Source organism: Hippopotamus amphibius, chromosome 16 (genome assembly GCF_030028045.1).
Source record: "Hippopotamus amphibius kiboko isolate mHipAmp2 chromosome 16, mHipAmp2.hap2, whole genome shotgun sequence".
Lineage (NCBI taxonomy): Eukaryota > Metazoa > Chordata > Mammalia > Artiodactyla > Hippopotamidae > Hippopotamus > Hippopotamus amphibius.
This window is the reverse complement of record NC_080201.1, coordinates 34896925-34917292: the sequence shown is the minus strand read 5'-3', so window position 1 is coordinate 34917292 and position 20368 is coordinate 34896925. Positions and strand designations below refer to the sequence as shown.

The window sequence follows — 20368 nt, the reverse complement described above, 5'->3', positions numbered from 1 at the left end:
TGGCTGCATTGGGTCTTTGTCGCTGCTTGTGGGCTTCCTCTAGTTACCCTGAGCCGGGGCGAGTTTTCATTGAATGGTGCCTGCACTTCTCACTGCGGTGGCTTCTCTTGTTGCAGAGCACAGGCTCTAGGTGCATGGGCTCCAGTAGTTGTGGCATGAGGGCTTCAGTAGTTGTGGCACATAGACTTAGTTGCTCCACAGCACGTGGGATCTTCCCAAACCAGGGCTCGAACCCATGCCCCCTGCATTGGCAGGTAGATTCTTAACCACTGGGCCACCAGTGAAGTCCCTAGATGGTGGGATCTTGATATTGTTTACTTTTTTTTGGCTTTGCATTTTTCTCACTTGAAGTTTTAAAACAAATTTGAAGTCGTGAAAAATAATTTTTCTATACAATGCTTTATTATTGCTTAATTTGCCAGTGTGAATAGCATAAAAATATCACCACTCATTTTCCTGGCTATGTAATTCTCAGGACATAGCAAATTTCATTCTGAGAAAACTTTTAATACTGATTTATAATAAAGCAATTACAACAAACAAATAGAATGAACCAAAATTCTTTGGGGTTTTTTGGTGTGTTTTCCATATTTATGCCCATGTTATTCTCTGAGCAAGAAAAAAGGTAGAGCAATGCTTCGTAATTTGTTAATTTTTCACCTTTGCCAAACAAACAAACAAACAAAACCTTCCTTTCCAGGATATTGAGCTCCCAAAATAAGCCAATATCGGGCGTTAGGGGCTCATTTTGGACTTTGGACCAACCATAGAAGGGACACATGAAATGTGCTCACTTATTTTCCTTTTTTCTCTTGATGATTTAAAAACACTTAAAACTCCCTTTTCCTTGTCTTTTCCCCACAGGGATTGGGAAGATATGCAAATAACCACTTTGTGGAAAATCTTTACTGATGCCAACAACATGGTCCCCAAATTAGGCTCACAAGGTCTGGGGTTTTCTTTAATTCTGAACTAAGAAGGTGCACCTTCGGGCAAGTGAGGTTTCTTCACACGCTGAGCAGCTCGCGTCTGTCTCCCGGCCCGGGTGCGTCTGCGCGTGTGTGTGTGTGCAAGTCTGCGTTAAGTGGGTCTGGGGTGTGTGACGGCGGTTTCGAGGCCACGGCTCACTCACTCCGCGAAGAAGCGCGCCCAGCCGCGGAGGGGGGCGCAGGTTTCTCCAGTCTCGGGGTCGCGTGGGGGGACCCTCCGCCGAGGCCTGCGGCTCCCGACCCCAGCCAGGGCGCGGCAGGCCGGGCGCAGGGAGCAGCGGGGTGGCCCGGCAGCCTGCGTCCCGGCAGGGTCCAGCACACACGATCGGGTGGAGAGGGGCGCATTTCCCCCCCTCTAGAACGGTGCTTGGAGCGGAGATCTCGGGAGGGGTCGGAGAAGCCCGGGGTCCCGGCGCTGCAGACTAGGGGAGGGGACAGTGGGCGGGGCGGCACCTCCCATCATCCATTCCCTGCGGAGGGGGCGGCGACCTCCGTCCGGCCTCACACAGCCTCAGGGACGGGGAAACTGAGACGAGAGGCGGCACGCGCGTCAGGGGCGGCCGGATACCCAGGTACGTGCTACCCTCTCCCTAGCCGGCGCCGGGACGGTTGGACCGGGCGGTTGCGGCCCCGGACGCGGCTTCCCGCGGCCTCCCGCGGCCTCCCGCGGCCTCTGTGACGCACGCCGCGGCCTCTGAGGCTGGAGTGGTGGCGCGGCGCGGCAGGGGCCTGGAGAGCGCGGGGGGGCGGGGCGGGGCGGGGCGGGGCGGGGCGGGGGCGGAGCGAGTGGGGCGGAGCCGGCAGAGGCCCCGCCCCGGGGGCGGAGGAGCGAAGACGCTACGGAGCAGGCGCGTCCCGCTGCCGCCGCCGCCGCCGCCGCCGCCGCCGCCGCCGCCGCCGCCGCCGCCGCTCGCCCTTCTCCAGAGCCGCCGCTGCCGCCGCCATTTGCACGGGGACCCCGGTGACAGGGCTCGGCAGAGGGGCGGAGGGAGGGGGGAGGGCCCGCGGAGCCCCCGAGGGCGGGAGCGACGCCGCCGGCGCCGGCCGGGCTCCCAGCGCAACCGCGCCGCCCGCGGCGGGCCCCGAGCAGCAGCAGCAGCGGCGGCAGCAGCGGCAGCAGCAGCCGAGGCCGGGCGTGCGCCTGAGGCGCGGCGGCGGCGGCCCTACGGGCAGCCGGGAGGGGCGGGGGCAGCGGCCGCCGCCGTTTGATGGATCCGAGGATCGCCTGGTTCCAGCCAGAGCAGCTCGGACCGTCCAACAGTCTGTGGATGCAGATCTGGGAGACGACCCAGGGACTGAGGAACCTCTACTTCAACCACCACTGTCACAGCAGCGGCGGCGCGAGCGGCGGCGGCGGCGGCGGCGGCGGCAGCAGCAGCACGGCCACCGGCGGGAGCGGCAGCAGCACCGGCAGCCCCGGCGGCGCGGCCCCCGCCCCGGTCCCGGCCGGCATGTACCGTTCCGGGGAGCGCCTGCTGGGCGGCCACGCGCAGCCGGCGGAGCAGCGGGACTTCCTGCCCCTGGAGACGACCAACAACAACAACAACCACCACCAGCCCGCGGCCTGGGCCCGCCGGGCTGCCGCCGGCCCCTCGGCGTCCCCGTCCCCCTCGGCGTCCTCGTCCCCGCACCCCTCGGCCGCCGTCCCCGCCGGGGAACCCGCCGACCCAGCCTCGGGCAGCAGCAACAAGAGGAAGCGCGACAACAAGGCCAGCACCTACGGACTCAACTACAGCCTGCTGCAGCCCAGCGGAGGGCGGGCCGCGGGGGGCGGCCGGGCGGACGGCGGCGGGGGCGTGTACAGCGGGACCCCGTGGAAGCGGAGGAACTACAACCAGGGAGTCGTGGGGTGAGTGGTGGCCCTGCGGCCTGGCGGCCTGGCCCTTCCTTGCACACGCGCAGCCGGGCACACGCCCACAGGAGGGGGATTGGCGGGGAGCCTGGGTGAGGCCACCCCCCTCTGCCTGCCTTCTTTGCTGCTCCTCAGGGGGCCGATGGCCATCTCTCCATCCCTCCGCCATCCACACCTTTCCCCAACCTTCGTTAGCGGTCCACGCGTTTCCCCCCCTCCCCCTCAGCTCCACGCCTTCTCTGGACATCCCCTCAGCCATCCACACCCTCCCTTCCCTCCCTTAGTCATCCACATCCTCCTTCTTAACCGTCCACATCTTCCCTGGACCCCCCTTACCCATCCACTCTTTCCTCCCATCCCCCCTAGTCAAACACACCTTCCCTCTATTCCCTCTCCAGTCGTGTAGCCCACCCCACCCTGCTCCCCATCATCACACCCCAAAATGAAGTCGCTTAGCACAGGCAAATCATTCATTCCCTGAGAACATTCCTGTGTTAGTGCCTTTTGACGGTACAGGACCTGGAGGTGCTTTCCTTGCCAAGAATAGAAACATCCAGAAAGCTCCTCCCCCTCCCCCAATCCCAAACAGGAATCGTGTCAGCCCTGAAAGGCTTTGCCTGCTGTTGACCCTTTGGCCCATCTCTTTATTTTTTATTTTTAAAAATTTCCTATATTAGCGATACCTTGCTCAGTGGGGAGTGAGGAATGGGGTGACAGTTAAGTTTAGGCTAGTGGAGATGGTGACCTCTTCTTCTCAGGCGGATAGAACTTTCTAGGAGTTCATGGTCCTTGGCCCCAGTTTCTCGCTGTAAAGTTGGCATTCTGGCAGAGACAGCCACTGCTTTTCATTCTAGGGGGTAACTTTATGCTAATGAGTGAATGTTGCAGCACTAATGACTTTCAGTTTAAAGTTCAACTGTTACAAAATGGAATCTTACCTGACCCCTAGTGAATTATGTACATAAGCAGAGACTGTTTCCAGCTAGATTTCCCTTCTTGAAGAGCCCCTGTGCTGGAATAGATTACAGAGTCTTTTGTAAAAATTTTTGTAAAATAAAGCTTTTGTGGTGTGTGTGTGTGTGTGTGTGTGTGTGTGTGTGTAGCTTGAATATGGAGAATGAGCTTTAAAATTACTTTTCATTTTTCATATTTTGTTTTACATTGTGGGCTACAGTAGGCAAATGAAGTCGCCATTAGTAGTCCCTTGTGAAACCTTTTCTTAGATTCACCCATTCAGATCTGCCCTGCTTTGGCAAGCAGAGAGAGTTCTGTGTACCTTTTTGAAGATCTGGGTAAAATGAGTTGGTGGGTTCCATCTGCTTGAAGTGGGCTGGTGTCTGCTATATGCTACTATTACAACTCCCACCTTTTATGGAAAAATGCAGTCAAGCATTTTTAGGACTGGTACTGGGATGCATATAAAACCTGTCCTCACTTTCCAGAGGGGAACCTTTTTGGGTTCAGTCCTCTGTTGCTAAGCTTCAAGGGCGCTCTCCATGGTCATCTCGTTTTAAGAAAAAGCTCATGGTTCCATCCTGTTAGCATTTCCAAGATGAAGCATAAACCTGTGGTTTAGTGACAAGCAAATTGATATTGAGAGATTCTAGTAGTTTCATTTCACAGGAACAAACTCCAGTTAAGTAATCACTATCAACTAAAACCTCGAAGTTCCCTAGTTTCGTTTTACTGAAGCTTCTGCATATGTATGTAGCAACGATACATTATAAATCCAAAATGTTGGCTGCCTCTCTTTTTGATAGATTAGAAATTCTCCTCTCTTCTACTTGCTGTTTAATGTTGAGGATACTGTAAAAGGCTCATATTTGAACTTAGGTAGAAGCAAGATGTTCTTGTTCCTGATTCAAATATTATACTGTCTTCAGAGGGATTAAGGAGAGAAATGTCCATTTCCCAGAGGGATTACTGTTTAAAAACTGATTGTAAACTTGTCTTAAAACTGCTTATCACTTCATCAGATGTTCCATTCTTTTGCCTCCTTCTTTAGCGGATGTCAGCAGTTAAATTTTTTTAATTTTATTAAGCGGTTCCTAAGAGTGTTTTTGTAAGAGTGCCTGGGTGCTTAAAAATTCTTGTGATTTACAGATCCTTATTTCTTGACTTTCACAAAAGTTTTGCTGTTTTTAATACAGGTATTTTTAAAAATCTGAATTCAGAATGCACCTCAGTGTTATGCTATTCTGAAATTAAATATAGTAAAGCTATTTTGAGTTCTTAAGATGACTGACATTTAGCTAATAGGTTAACAAATTGTGGTGGTCCCTGGCCTCTGAACTGATATGACTGTCCAGATAGGGAGAGGAAGAAAAAGCACATGAACAGTGGACTGGAATTGTGGGACAGCTGTATACACACTCTGTCTCACATCTTTGATCTCTCTGTGTTCTCTGTTTTGGCCAGATTGGTTGACTTATTCCCCGAACTCTCCAAGATACTGTTCAAAATTCTGACTTCATTGCCCAGGTTCTTGATTTTTTTGGTTCTTCCTCTGAAATCTTGTAGTACTTGTTTCATGCTCTGGATGTAGCTTGCTTATGTTTAATTTTCCTTTTATGTATATGTTTTCTCTTACTAAGTCACTAGTTAAGATGAAATTTCTTTCTTTCATTTTAATTGAGGTAAGATGGACATTTCTTAAATGTAGAGTAAGATGTTTGGATTTCATCCCAAAGTCTTCATAGTCCTCTTTCAAAATTAAAACTCACCTGGGCTTACCATCTCAGCCTTCTCTGTATACCCCAGATCCAGGGAGTTTGTTTGCTTTTTTTTTTTTCTTTATAAAGTTGCTTTCACTTATTCTGTTTCTTGGGATTCATTCCCTGTCAATGCTGGCTTTTGTGTAGGAAGAAGTCCACCTGCTCCTTCTGATTGTCCATGAAAATGAGCTTTAAGTCCTTTTCTTTTCAAAGGTTTAATTGTTGATCATTATGGAGAAGGAAGAGAAGACAAAAAGTAGCAGACATGGGAAACTTTTGGAGATTCAGAGTCCTTGGTCCTGAACCCAGGTGTCCAGAAACTTCTTGTGGAAGGTGCTTGGTGCTTGTCCAAGCTCATGAAGATAGGCTTGTGTTGGCTGCACTACCAGATCTGTAGATATTTTTTTCAAGGCTTGGATGACTTGCTCAAAATAACGTTTTAGAGTATGAATTTGACTGTGGGACATCAAGAAGTCCTTGCTGGGAAACTTGGGTTTAAGGAATACTTTTTTGAACTGGGATGATGGGGATGGGGATGGGAACGAATGAATGTGAGAGATACTACAAGGTAAGAATGGAAAAGATTCTGACTCCCTTCATGGATTTAATGACAACTTTGAATTTGAGTGACTGGGGAAATGTTAGTGTTATTGTTGAAAATAAAGGTTATGACGGTTAGTTTGGAGCAAAAGGTATGGTGATGTTTAGATAGAACTGTCTAGCAGGGAGGTGGAGTTTTGGGGCTGAGATATAGTCATCTTTACTGTAGTGGGGCGGTGGCCTTCCTTATGTATGTTGTACACTGTATCACAGTAAGTTCAAGATGTTGACACCATTCTTCGGCACTGGCCTTATGGCCTCTGACTATTTCTATACAATATGATCAGTGGAATTGGTGTCAGTGCTGGGCTCCAAAGCGATCAGGCAGATAACATGAAAGAATTTAGAGGCCTTATTCCAAGGGTTTGCTCTAATTTCTGTGCATTTGCAATTGTAGCCCACAGTAATTCTTCAGTGAACTAGGACCGTCAAGTTGTTGAATTTTACATTTTGTTGCTTAAATGTGCTTTCAAGAAGACATTACATTTTCTGCAGTGTAGATTCTACACTAACAATGTATAGTTAGTGTAGATAACTACGCTAATGAGACTTTCAAATCTGGTATACTGCGTTCAACTAAGCTGCTTCCATACCATAACTCATCTTCTATCTAAAATCTGTGACAATGAACACTGTCCAAATCATTGGCATTTTAGCATGTGGAATTTTCTTCAACATCCGTTAAGTTTTTAGGTGTTGAAAGGCAAAAGGAAACAATGACTAGAGCTTGTTGGACTCTGTCCTGGGGTCACAGAGAAGGTTTATTTTTTTTCTGGAAAGGAAGCATGGGAAAGGGGTACTAGAGAAGTCTAAGATAGGGAGGAGGATGGGAGTGTGTGTTACAGCAGTTCTGGTCCTGGTGTGATAGATGGCCTTATATCACAGCTTCTTCCATGAAACCCCTACTAGTAAATCTTAGTGTTAGGAGTCCAGAAGGGTCCATCAGAAGAAAATTCATGGGCTCCCTTGCTGATATAGGACTGGTCAGATAGTTGTGGTTAGGTATTCTTATACCTGCTGAAGCTGAGAAAAATTTAAGCCACTTTTCTATGCAAAGTAGAAAAGCAAGGTGTTGTATGATTTTATGCAGCTTTCTTTTTTTCCTTTAGAGTAAAATTTAGTGGAGGAAACTATTTCAGGATCACACCCACTGCACTGGAGACTGTATGTATTAATGATTTATACACACATAGGTATGGAGTAGTCTTAAAGGGGCTGTAGGCCAAAGAGGATGCTCATTTGAAGAATCAGTGTCCAGTTCCCAGCAGCTGGTCTGAGACTCCTATTTTGACTCTTTCCTACAAAGCTGGCTGGACAGCTCAGCCTGCTTCAGGTATTCAGAGGATGGCCAGTAGAGTGTTCTTTCTAACCCTCTGAATATTTGTCAGGAACTCGGCTGCTACAGAACACCACAAAGACTTTAAATTCATTTTTACCATTTTTAACATGACACAGAATTGTTTTTTTTCTAAGAGAATGTTTATTGAAGTTGAGGATGCCCTTGAGCTAGACTTTTCATTAATTTGAACCCAAACAGCAGGTGCTAATTTATTTCCATCCTTTAAGTTACTTGATAGTATTAGAGACTTCTGGGTCATGTGGAAATTTGAGTTAAGGATTTTGGGAAAAAACTGAATGTGGAGCTGTTTTTTGTTATGCACTGGCTCCTTAATCACTTGAACAGTTTCAGAGTGTGAAAAAAATCTTGCCATATGCATAAGAGATTTCATGTAGTATCTGGTAACTGAACTCTGGAATTGTAGCTCAAGTCATGCTTTCTGCTGAAATAGTTTGAATAGTATGCAGAAGCCTGTGATTTCAAATTAGTTGCTTTATTAAAATTGCTCTATAAAATAAAAGTGCTCATGGAGCCTTTTTACCACGTTCCATATGCTATGTTAAACCTTTTGTGTTTGTTATATTAACCTTCTCATGCATAGCCCCATATAATGTTTTTTAAACTTTTTATTTTGAAATATAGATTCACAGAAAGTTGCAAAAAATAGTACAGAAAGATCCCATGTTCCCTTCACCTAGTTTCTGTGCAGTAAGAACATCTTACATAACTGTAGTTTAATATAAAAACCAGGAAATTGACGTTGTTATAATCCATATCCTTATTCAGATTTCACCAGTCTTATATGCACTCATTTGTGTTGTGTGTGTGTGTTTAGTTCTGTGCAGTTTTTGGCTATTGCAAATAAAGCTACTATAAACATTCATGTAGTACACGTTTTGATGTGAATGTAAGTTTTCATTTTGGGGGGATAAATTCCCCAAAGTGCTGGGTAATTTGGTAAGCACATATTTAGTTTTAAAAGAAACCCCTAAACTCTCTTCTGGAGCCGCTATATCAGATTACATTCCTACCAGCAACCTATGTGAGATCTGGTTTCTTTGCATCCTCACCAGCATTTGGTATTATCACTGTTTTTTATTTTAGCTGTTCTCATATGAGTAGTGATAGTTCATTATGCTTTTATCACTTTAACCTTCTCATAAATAACTCCACCTAATTTTAACTTTAATTTTTATTTTAAAAACTTCTTAACAGTATTGAGAATGTCCTCAATTAATCTCTAAGTAAAATTGACTTAAAAGGGCCTTACTTTTCAATTTGCTTTGATTTTATTCTTAGCAATATTACTTTAACTCTCTTATCTTTGAGTTACTTTGAGTTACTTTGTAGTCCTTTACATGTTGCTTTTTCTTAGAAACTCGAATGAAGTTGAGCTTTATTTTCATTTTCTAAAAACATAATAGGGCAACTTCAGAGCTGATTTCAAAATTTAGAGTCCTTCCTTTCATATGTTATGAGTAAACTTTATTTTCTGTTGGCTTGACTATATTTTGGGGAGTAAGCCCTGTATTTAGTGCTGGCTTTTTTGTTGGTGGTGGTAGTAAGGTTTTTGTTTTGTTTTAACAGTATTTTTATATCTGAAAAATACCTTCATACTGTGTGGAATAAATATTTTATCTTCATATCTATGGTAGAATAAACTGTGTTTCATTGGAACCATTTTCTGGACTGAGAATTGGGACCTGGTCTCTTATTTTTCCCTTACCAGCCCCTTGTAGTCACTGTTTTGATTTTCTCAAAATAGTATAACTTCTAGCACTGTCAAATTTGTATTATAAATTGTAAATTTATTGTATTGAAAATTTCTGCCAAAGCAAGAGTAAGGATGCATTAGGATTGTGGTTGTAGAGTTTTTTTTTTTTTTTAGAAATGTACTTTTTAAAATTAATTAATGAAGTTATTGGCCGTGTCGGGTCATCGTTGCTGTGCATGGGCTTTCTCTAGTTGCGGTGAGTGGGGGCTACTCTTCATTGTGGTTCATGGGCTCCTAATTGTAGTGGCTTCTCTTGTTGCGGAGCACAGGCTCTAGGCACATGGGCTTCAGTAGCTGCGGCACACGGGCTCAGTAGTTGTGGCACATGGGCTTAGTTGCTCCAAGGAATGTGGGATCTTCCCGGATCCGAACCCGTGTCCCCTGCATTGGCAGGCGGATTCTTAACCACTGTGCCACCAGGGAAGTCCCAATGGTTGTGGAGTTTTAAAAGTTATCTTCTGGTAATCTGGATTTAATAAAGTGTTAGGTCTGTGATGAGATTTTAAATTGGATGTCTCTATTCTTAAATTTAGTTATTAACCCTTTGTTTTCTTCTTTAAGATGTTAATACTCGGACTACTCGTTTTTAAAATTAGCATAGTAGCATAGACATATTTACACTACCAACTGTAAAATAGATAGCTAGTGGGAAGTTGCTGTGTAACAAAAAGAGATCAACTTGATGGGAGATGCCTTAGAGGGCCAGGACGGGGTGGAAGGGGGAGTCGCGGGAGGGAGGGGAAATGGGGATATATGTATAAATACAGCTGATTCATTTTGGTGTAGCTCAAAAGCTGGTACAAGAGTGTAAAGCAAATATATTCCAATAAAGAGCTTTAAAATAAATAATAAATAAATAAATAAATAAATAAATAAATAAATAAATAAAATTAGCATATATTCTATATGCTACAAATACATGCTAATTGTCAAAAAAGTTAGAAAATACAGCTAAACCAAAGGAACAAAAAATAGCCCCCATGATACTACTACCAGGACATAACTACTGTTAGCATATTTTGGTATAGATATTTTTAGACTTTTAAATGTATGTATACATATATTTCCTTTTTTCTGTCTATCAATATGGACTCCACTATGGGTATACTAAAATTTTATTTCAATTTAAAGAAAAAAATTTTTTAGATAACAGAAATTTATTCTCTCAAAATCTGGAGGCCAGAAGTTAGAACTGATTTTTACCTTGAAGATTGTTTTCTGCTTTGGGAGAAGGGCATCAGACTATTGTGGGCATACTTTTTTGACTTAAAAAAATGTGTTAATATGACAAGCATCTTGCATATGAAATAATTTCTTTTTTTAAATATAAATTTGTTTATTTATTTAATGGCTGCGTTGGCTCTTTGTTGCTGCATACGGGCTTTCTCTAGTTGCAGAGAGCACGAGCTACTCTTCATTGTGGTGCGCAGGCTTCTCATTGTCATGGCTTCTCTTGTGGAACATGGGCTGTAGGTGTGCAGGCTTCAGTGGTTGTGGCACAGTGACTCAGTTGCTCTGCGGCATGTAGGATCTTCTGGGACCAGGGCTTGAACCTGTGTCCCCTGCATTGGCAAGCAGACTCTTAACCACTGGGCCATGAGGGAAGTCCCTGAAATACATTTCTGCAGCATTTTAAAATACCACATTACCTTTAGTATGACTCTGTGTACCTACTGTGTGTGGACATAGTATTCCATTGATTGAATGCACCCTAATTTATTTCACCATTCCCCAGTTGAACATTTAGTTTCCAATCTTTTGTTTTTAATAAAAGACGTGTTTCTAGCTGAGCCTTTGCCCCGGAGAGGATTATTTCTTTTATTTTTGTACTTATTTTTACTGAGATAAAGTTAGTATATTATCATATTCACCCTTTTAAAGTGTACAGGTCAGTGGTTTTAGAATATTACAAGATTGTGCAACCATCACAGCGATCTAATTCCAGAACGTTTTCATCACCACAGAAAGAAACCCTGTACCCATTATCACTCTCCACTATCCCCTTCAGATCCTGGAAGCCTCATGCAGACTTTCTCTCTCTGTGGATTTATGATTCTGGACATTTCATAAGAATAGAATCATATAATATGTGGCCTTTTGTGTCTGGCTTCTTTCACTTAGCATGTTTTCAGAGTTCATTTATTTTGTAGCATGTATCAGTACTTCATTCCTTTTTATGCCTAAATATTCCAGTGTATGAATATTCCACATTTTGTTTATCCATTTATTAGTTGATGGACATTTGGACTGTTGCCACTTTTTGGCCATTATGACTGGTGAACATTCATGTAGAGTTTTTTTGTGGATATGTGTGTTCATTTTTCTTGGGTAAATACTGAGGAGTGAAATTGCTGGGTCGTATGAAATGGCTATAATATTTTTCATTCCCATCAGCAATGTCTGGAGTTTCTAGTTTCTCCATGTTCTTGTCAATACTTTTCATTATCTGTCTTTTTTATTATAGCCATCCTATTGTGAAGTGGTATCTCATTGTAGTTTTGATTGTGTTTCCCTACTGACTAAGGGTGTTGAGCATCTTTTCATTTGCTTGTAGGCTGCATGTATATCTTCTTTGGAGAAATGTTGCTTGCTCATTTTTTTTAGTGGATTGTCTTTTTATTGTTTTTTTGTAAGAGTTCTTTATATATTTTAGATTATAGACCCTTATCAGATAGATGATTTGCAGATATTTTCTCCCATTCTGTGGATTGTCTTTATATTATCTTTTTTTTTTTTTTTTTTAAATTTTCGGCTGCATCAGGCCTTAGTTGAGGCATGCAGGCTCTTCTCTGCAGCAGGTGGGCTCTGTAGTTTGCAGCACGTGGGCTTCTCTAGTTGAGGTGCGTGGGCTTAGTAGTTGTGGCCTGAGGTCTTAGTTGCCCTGAGGCATGTGGGATCTTAGTTCCCCGATCAGGGATTGAACCTGTGTCCCCTGCATTGCGGGATGGATTCTTTACCAGTGGACCACCAGGGAAGTCCCTATGTTATCTTGATATTATCCTTTGAAGCACAAAGTTTTGTTTGTTTTTTCTATTTTATAAATTCCAATTCATCTATTATTTTTCTCTGTTGCTTGTATTTTAGGTGTCATATCTAAGAAACCATTGCCAAGATCACGAAAATTGACCCCTATTTTGCCTTTTAAGAGTTTTACAGTTTTAGCTCTTATATTTAGGTCTTTGATCCATTTTGAATTAATTTTTGTATGTAGTGTGAGGTAGAGGTCCAACTTCATTCTTTTGCGTGTGGATATCAGGATGTCCCAGCACCATTTATTAAAGACTGTCCTTTCTCTATAAATTGTCTTGCCACGTGGTTATTTCTTGATGATAAAGTTTTAGATTGGAGAATGTTTGTATGTTTTAAGGCTCTTGCCAAATTTCCCTGTGCAAAGATTGGATCAGTTTCCCCTGCAGTAACAGTGTGCAAGAGTCCGAATTTTCCCTAAACCTTCATCATTGCTACATATTACAAATAAAAACAAATACCAGTACAAAAGAAAACAGTTTTTTTTGCCAGCTTTATAGGTAAAAATACTGTTTTACAGATTTAATTTGCACATGCCTTTACATTAATTGGCTATTTTTCTTTTCAGTTTCTTATTTCCCTTGCCTTTCTTTCTGTTGGAGATGTTTGTCTTACTAATTTATAAGAGCCCTTGTTCTGTCCTATTAGAAGTACATGTAATTTTTAATTCTAATTTTATGATTATTTATGGTTTTTATTAGGATATAACTTACATATAATAAATTCACCCCTTTAAATTGTACAGATAGGTGACTTTTGGAAATATATATGGTCGTGTGACCACAGCAATCAAAATGTAGGAAGAAGATGTAAAACATTTCCATCACTCAGAAAGTACCCTCATGCCTTGTTACAGTCAGACCCTTTATCCCATCACTTCCCCTAAGCAACCACTTTTGCCTTTTTTAGGATTTCAATTAAATGGAATTATATATGCTCTGTAGTCTTTTGTGTCTGACTTCTTTCTCTTAGCATGATGTTTTGGAGATTCAGCCGTATTGTATATAATATAGTTGTTGGTTACTTTGTAATACCGAAGAACATTTTATTATATGGATCTATCACAATATGTTCATCCTTTCTTTATGACCTATAGATTTTGTAAACATGTCCTCTGCTTTTGGTTCTGTATTACTTGTTGATTTTGTGCCTCATCTCCAAACAGACCAGAATGATCCACACATTTTTTTGGTTGGATAATCAACTGCTGTATGCAAGCCACTGTGCTAGGCTTTTTGTGGGAAGTAAAGACAGTAAAACATTCTCTGTCTTCTAAGCAATTATGGTCTGATTGGATAAATTGGATAAGGTGGAGCGGTTGTTTTTGACTAATGAGTAAGAGTGGAGATTTTTGCTAATGTTTTGAAAGATTGGTTAGGTTGTGGAGGCTTGGAAAGGAAAAATTGATGGTATTGGTTTCATATGAGAAGTCCTAAAGGGATAGGTTCGATATACAGTGGTCCCTGGGTATCCATAGGGGATTGGTTCCAGGAGCCCCCGTGAATACCAAAGTACGGAGATGCTCAAATCCCTTACATAAAATGGTGTAGTGCAGTGAATACAGTTGGCCCTCTGTATCTGTGGGGTTTGCATCTACGGAGTCAGCTGACCATGGATTGAAATTTTGATCTGTGGTTGGTTGATTCTGTGGATGTGAAACCCATGGATACGGAGGGCTGACTGTGTTGTATTTAGCATAATTGAGATAGATGGGGGAGCAGGATCCACTATGATGGACTGTGATGGTTCACCTTTCTCAGAGGAATTTGAGATCTGAAATTACTTCATTTCTTTTTTTTAAATTTATTTATGTATTTATTTGTTAGCTGCATTGGGTCTTCGTTGCTGCACACGGGCTTTCTTTAGTTGCGGTGAGCTGGGGCTACTCTTTATTGTGGTGTGCAGGCTTCTCATTGCTGTGGCTTCTCTTGTTGCAGAGTGCAGGCTCTAGGTGCGTGGGCTTCAGTAGTTGTGGCACATGGGCTCAGTAGTTTTGGCTCACAGGCTCTAGAGCACAGGCTCAATAGTTGCGCACGGGCTTAGTTGCTCCGTGGCATGTGGGATCTTCCTTGACCAGGGATTGAACCTGTGTCCCCTGCATTGGCAGGCGGATTCTCAACCAGTGCGCCACCAGGGAAGTCCTTGAAATTACTTCATTTCTTAAAACCTTCTTATTATGGAAAGTTACAAACAGTATGGAAGTAGACAGAATAGATAATGAGCATCCATGTACTCATCACACGGCTTCAACAGTCATCACCCCATGGCCAAACTTGTTTCACCTGTATGCCAATCCATTTCCATTCCACGTTATTTTGAAGCAAATTCCAGATGTCACGTCATTTTATATAAATGTTTCTGTATGCATGCGTCTACAGATGAGGACTTAAAAAGAAACCATGATCACGATACCATTAACAATAATTCCTTAGTTACATCAAATATCCAATGTTTATGTTTTCCCAATTGCCCCATAATTATTTTTTTTAACAGTTTATTCCAATCTGAATCCAAATGAGTTTCTTGCATTGCTATTGGTTGAAATGCCTTTTAAATCTTTTAATCAACAGCTTTCTCTGCCATCTGTTTTCTCCCCTGTTAATTTATTTGTTGGAGAAACTGGGTTGTTTTTCCTATAGACTTTTATACTTTCTGCGTTTTGCTAATTGCATTCCTGTGGTGTCAATTTAATGTGTTACATTGTCTCCCTGTATTTTCTATAAATTTGTAATTAGATTTAGAGGCTTGTCTAGATTTTTGTTGTTGTTTGTTGCAAGAACACTTCATAGATGGTGGTGTGTACTTTTCCCAGGAGACATATAGTGTCTGAATATCTTTCTTTTTGTGATGTTAGTAGCCATTAATGATCATTGTCTATAAATATTAGTTCATTATTAGGGTTGTATACTTGTGATATTCTTATTCTCTTGATCCTTATCATTTACTTGCTGAAACACTCCTGAAAAGAGAAGCTTTTCCTCCTCAGCCATTTGGTTGTCCTCAGGGTACAGTTCTCATAGGGAAAATAGGATAAGAGTGAGAAAGGGGATATAACTTTTAAGTAGCTCAGTTAATGAGCTGTCGTCCCTTAGGAAAGAGAAGCAAGGGTGGGCTACAGGAAGCTGAAGTGGGCTTTGGGCCCACTAGTGAGTGGAAAAGTGCCTGATGTGTAGAAGAGGCAGTAGTGAACTGTACTTGGCCTTTGGTAGGTGGCTGGGACTGTCAGGGGAGCCCTTGGCCCACAGCCACACCTGACCTTTGCTTTCAGCTTGTGGTAGCTGAAGAAAACCACGATGGATGTGGTGGCCTGTGAGCCTCTGCTCAGGAGAAAGAATTCTCACAGCCTTAACTCAGCAATCAGGAGTAATACATTTATTTTTCCTTTAAAGTTGGATTATGTTTCTTCATGTTGTGCTAATCTTCTTTAACCTTAGGCTCATGTAACCCATATAGCATTATAGGAAGGATTCCTACTGGGAGTAAATCTTTAGCACTTTACCACTTATTTTAAAAGTTGCTGTTTACATATAAAAACCATGTAGCAAGGTGTGTAAAGGAAGGGCAGTATGACCTCTGTAAAGGAAGGCTCCAAGAAGATGACCTGAATTGAGCCTCTAGGTCATGGTTTGGCTTCAGCTTCCGTAGGAGTTTATGGTTGTCCCTTCTGGGGAGTTTGGTAGGCAGGGAGAACCGTGAGTCCTGGGCAGAGTGGAGATATTCATGGACATTTCTGTTCTGAAGTAGCTGGTCCTCTATTTTTTCTCCCCAAGAGCCGTGTGTGTGTGTGTGTGTGTGTGTGTGTGTGTGTGTGTGTGTGTTTTATGTATACGTGTGTATATATGTGTGTGTATATAATTTTTCTTGGAACAGTTTTACGTTTACAGAAAAATTGAATAGAAAGTACAGAGTTCTCATATACTCCCTTACTTCCCCTCCCCACCCCAGTTTCCCCTATAATTAACATATTGTATTTATTGTATTTGTTACAATTGACAGGCCATATATTGATACATTTTGATTAATTAAAGTCCATAGTTTACATTAGGATTCGCTCTTTGTGTTGTACACTGTGTGGGTTTGGCGAATGTATATAATGACATGTATCCATCATTATAAGAATGATATCACGAAGAGTAGTTCCACTGCCCTAAAAAAATCCCATATTCCACCTATTCGTCCCCTTCTTCCCCTGAGCCCCTGGCAACCACTGATCTTTTTACTGTCTTCATATTTTTGTGTTTTCCAGAATGTTGGAAATCATACAGTATGCGACCATTTCAGGTTGTCTGCTTTCACTTAGCAGTATGCGTTTAAAGTTCCTTTATATCTTTTCCTGGCTTGATAGCTCATTTTTATTGCTGAATAGTACTCCATTGTATGGATGTACGACAACTTATTTATCCAGTTACCTGTTGAAGGGCATCTTGGTTATTCCAGGTTTGGGCAGTTATGAATAAAGCTGCTGTAAACATCTGTATGCAGGTTTCTGTGTGAACATAAGTTTTCAGCTCCTTTGGGTTAATACCGAGGAGTACGAGAGTCCTGGATGGATGGTAAGAGTATATTTAGTTTTGTAAGACACTGCCAAACAGTCTTCCAAAGTGGCTGTACTATTTTGCATTCCCACCAGCAATCAATGGGAATTCTTGCTGCTTCACACCCTCTCCAGCATTTGGTGTTGTCAGTGTTTTGGATTTTGGCCATTCTAATAGGTGTGTAGTGGTATCTCATTGTTTTAATTTGCAGTTCCTTAATGACATGTGATGGCAGGTATCTTTTCTTATACTTGTCATCTGTATTTTCTTTGGTAAGGTGTCTCCTCAGATATTTTGCTTTGTTTTTTAATTGAAGTATAGTTGACTTAAATATTGTATTAATTTCAAGTGTGCAGCATAGTAATTTGAAGTTTTTATAGATTATACTCCATGTTTTGCTCATTTTTAAGTTGGGTTATTTTCATATTGTTCGGTTTAAATATTTTGGATATCAGCCCTTTATTAAACATGTGTTTTGTAAAAAAATTTTTCCCAGTCTATGACTTGCCTTTTCATTCACTTGATAGTGTCTTTTGCAGAGCAGAAGTTTTTACTTTTAGTGAAGTCCAATTTAGCAATTTTCTCTCATGAATTGTGCTTTTGGTATTGTGTCTGAGAAGTCATGACCAAACTCAAGGTCACCTAAATTTTTTCTTAGGTTATCTTCTAGGAATGTTATAGTTTTGTGTTTTACATTTAGGTATATGATACATTTTTTAGTTAATATTTATGAAAGATGGACTGTGTCTAGATTCAGTTTTTTGCATGAGTGTCCAGTTGTTCCAGCACCGTTTTCTAAAAAGACTGTGCTTGCTCCATTGAATTGCCTTTGCTCCTTTGTCAAAGATCAGTGGACTGTATTTTGTGTAGGTATATTTCTGGGCCTTTCTATTCTGTTCCATGTTTAGTCTTTCTCCAGTACCACTCTGTCTTGATTACTTTAGCATCATTGTAAGTCTTGAAGTCAGGTATTGTCATTCCTCTGACTTTATTCTTTTCCTTCTGTATTATTTTGGCTATTCTGGATCTTTTGCCTTTCCAAATAAATTTTAGAATCAGTTTGTTGATATGCACAAATTGTCTTGCTGGAATTGTGATTGGGATTTCATTGAAACTGTAGATCAAGTTGCAAAGAAATGGGATAGCCCTCCATTTCTTTAGATCTTTGATTTCTTTCATCAGAGTTTTGTAGTTTTCTTCATATAGATCTTGAATGTATGTTGCTACATCTGTACCTAAGTATTTCTGTTTTTGTTTTTGTTTTTATGCGAATGTAAATGGTATTACATTTTAAATGCCAGGTTTCGATTGTTTATTGCTAGTATATAAGAAAGCAATTGACTTTTGTTTAATAACTTTGTATCCTGTAACCTTGCTTTAATGGCTTATTAGTTCCAGGATTTTTTTGTTGTTGTTTCTTTCGGATTTTCTACATAGATAATCATGTCAGCAGCAAAGTCAATTTTATCCTTCCTTTCCAATCTATACACTTTTTTCTATTATTTGCTTTTTTTGACAATATTATTTTTATTGAGAAATAATTGACATATATCACTGTATTCACTTTAGGTGTACAACATAAGGATTTAATATATGAATATATTGTGAAATGATTATTACCACAATAAGTTTAGTTAAGATCCATCACCACACATAGTTACAGATTTATTTTCTTATGATAACTTTAAAGATCTATTCTCTTAGCAACTTTCAAATATACAGTATACCCTACTGAATATTACATCCCCAGGACTTCTTTATCTTACAACTGGAAGTTTGTACCTTTTGACTTACAATATATACACTTTTTATTTCTTTGTTTTATTATTGCATTAGGACTTCTAATATGATGTTGATTAGGAGTGGTGAGAGCAGACATCTTGCCTTGTTCCTAATCTTAGTGGGAAAGTATCTAATTTCTCATAATTAAGTAGCTGTAAGATTTTTGTAATATGTTATTTATCAAGTTGAGTAACGTCTCTGTTTCCGATTTGCTGTGTTTTTTTTTTTTCTTTTTCTTTCTTTCTTTCTCTCTCTCTCTCTCTTTCTTTCTCGCTCTCTTTTTCACTCTCTGTGCCACAAGGCATGGGGGATCTTAGTTCTCCAACTAGGGACTGAACACGTGGCCCCTGCAGTGGAAGCACGGAGTCCTAACCACTGGACCGCCAGGGAATTCTCTTGCTGAGTGTTTTTGATTGGGTGTTAGATTTTTTTCAAATGCTTTTGCTGTCTATTTGATATGATTATAGGATTTTTTCTTCTTTCGTTAGCCTATTGATGTGATGGATTACATAAATTTATTTTTGAATGTTGACTCAGTCTTGCATACCTGGAATAAATCCCACTTGGTCATGGTGTATAATTGTTTTTTGTACATTGTTGGATTTGGTTTGCTCCTGTTTTGTTCAAGATTTTTACATCTATGTGCAGGAGAGATACTGATCTATGGTTTTTCTTTTTTTCTTTTTTTTTTCTTTTGTAGTTTTTCTTATAATGTTTGGGGATTAGGGTGATGGTCTCAGAGAATAAGTTAGAAACTATTTCCTCTGCTTCTATTTTCTGGAAGAGTTTGTAGAGAATTGAGATAATTTCTTCCTTAAATCTTTGGTGGATTTCCCTAGTGAACCCATCTGGGGTTGGTGCTTTTTATTTTAAGAGGGGTATTAGTTATTGATTCAGTTTCCTTAATAGATATAGGCCTATTCATGTTGTTCTTTTTTTTTCCCATAAGTCCAAAGGATGACTTCATTTATAAAAGTTTAAAACATGTAAGTTGCAAAATGACAAACCTATTTATCATAATCTAATTAGATAAGGGCATTAGGTAAATTATCAACAGAAAAACTTACATTCTTCCAATGGAAAAGGAGCTCAACTCTCATGGTAGTTACATTTTAAGTACAATAGAGAATCAATATATTATTGCTTTTACATACTTAACGCATTCGTGAGAGTCTAATCTGAGTTTTGTAAGCAGTTTTATCCAACATTACTCTAGTTCCCCACCTTTGGAAGACAAAGCCCATTTCACTTCACACTTCCACAGACAGACAACCCACCCTGCTAGTTCTTAAAGCTATCAAGCTTCTTAATGGATTTCAGGCACAAGATAATTGGTGATTTCTTCTACTTTATCCCTATTGCAATTAATTCCACTTTTCAAACCCCCAACTAGAAAGGCACCGATAATCCCTTCATTTCAATTGATAGGTTTTGCTGCAAAGCATTTTAAAATAATGAGCATTGTTTTGCCCACTCCTCCAAATAATACTTTTAGAAGGCATGATTTCCCAATGGAGATTTATACAGGCCATTTAAATAGAACATCACCCAAATGCACAAAGGCACTAAGAAAAAGCTGGAGGGTACTGCTTACCATTTTAGGTGTGGTCACCCAGACTTATTACAAACTAGATTTAAAAGAAAAAAAAAAAACTTTTCACTTTGGACAATGCAAGAACAAATAGCAATTTAAGTTTGGGTATCAGGTGTCAATGCATGACAGGTGATGAATCCATTTGACTTGAGACAACTTTTC

General features: G+C 41.2%; 1 protein-coding gene across 5 annotated transcripts in view; it reads left to right on the top strand.

The window, feature by feature from the left end:
- The first annotated feature begins 1023 nt into the window (after positions 1-1023).
- TENT4B (terminal nucleotidyltransferase 4B) overlaps positions 1024-20368 on the top strand; it is a 69908-nt gene continuing 50563 nt past the window's right edge. For 3 of the 5 annotated variants that reach the window (XM_057712865.1, XM_057712866.1, XM_057712862.1), the window contains exon 1: positions 2057-2838. In XM_057712865.1, the coding sequence (XP_057568848.1) occupies positions 2198-2838 (641 nt within the window). In that variant the 5' untranslated portion in view covers positions 2057-2197. Of the gene's footprint in view, positions 1562-2056; positions 2839-20368 lie in introns of those variants that run through there. The other 2 variants (XM_057712864.1, XM_057712867.1) reach the window with 2 other exon arrangements.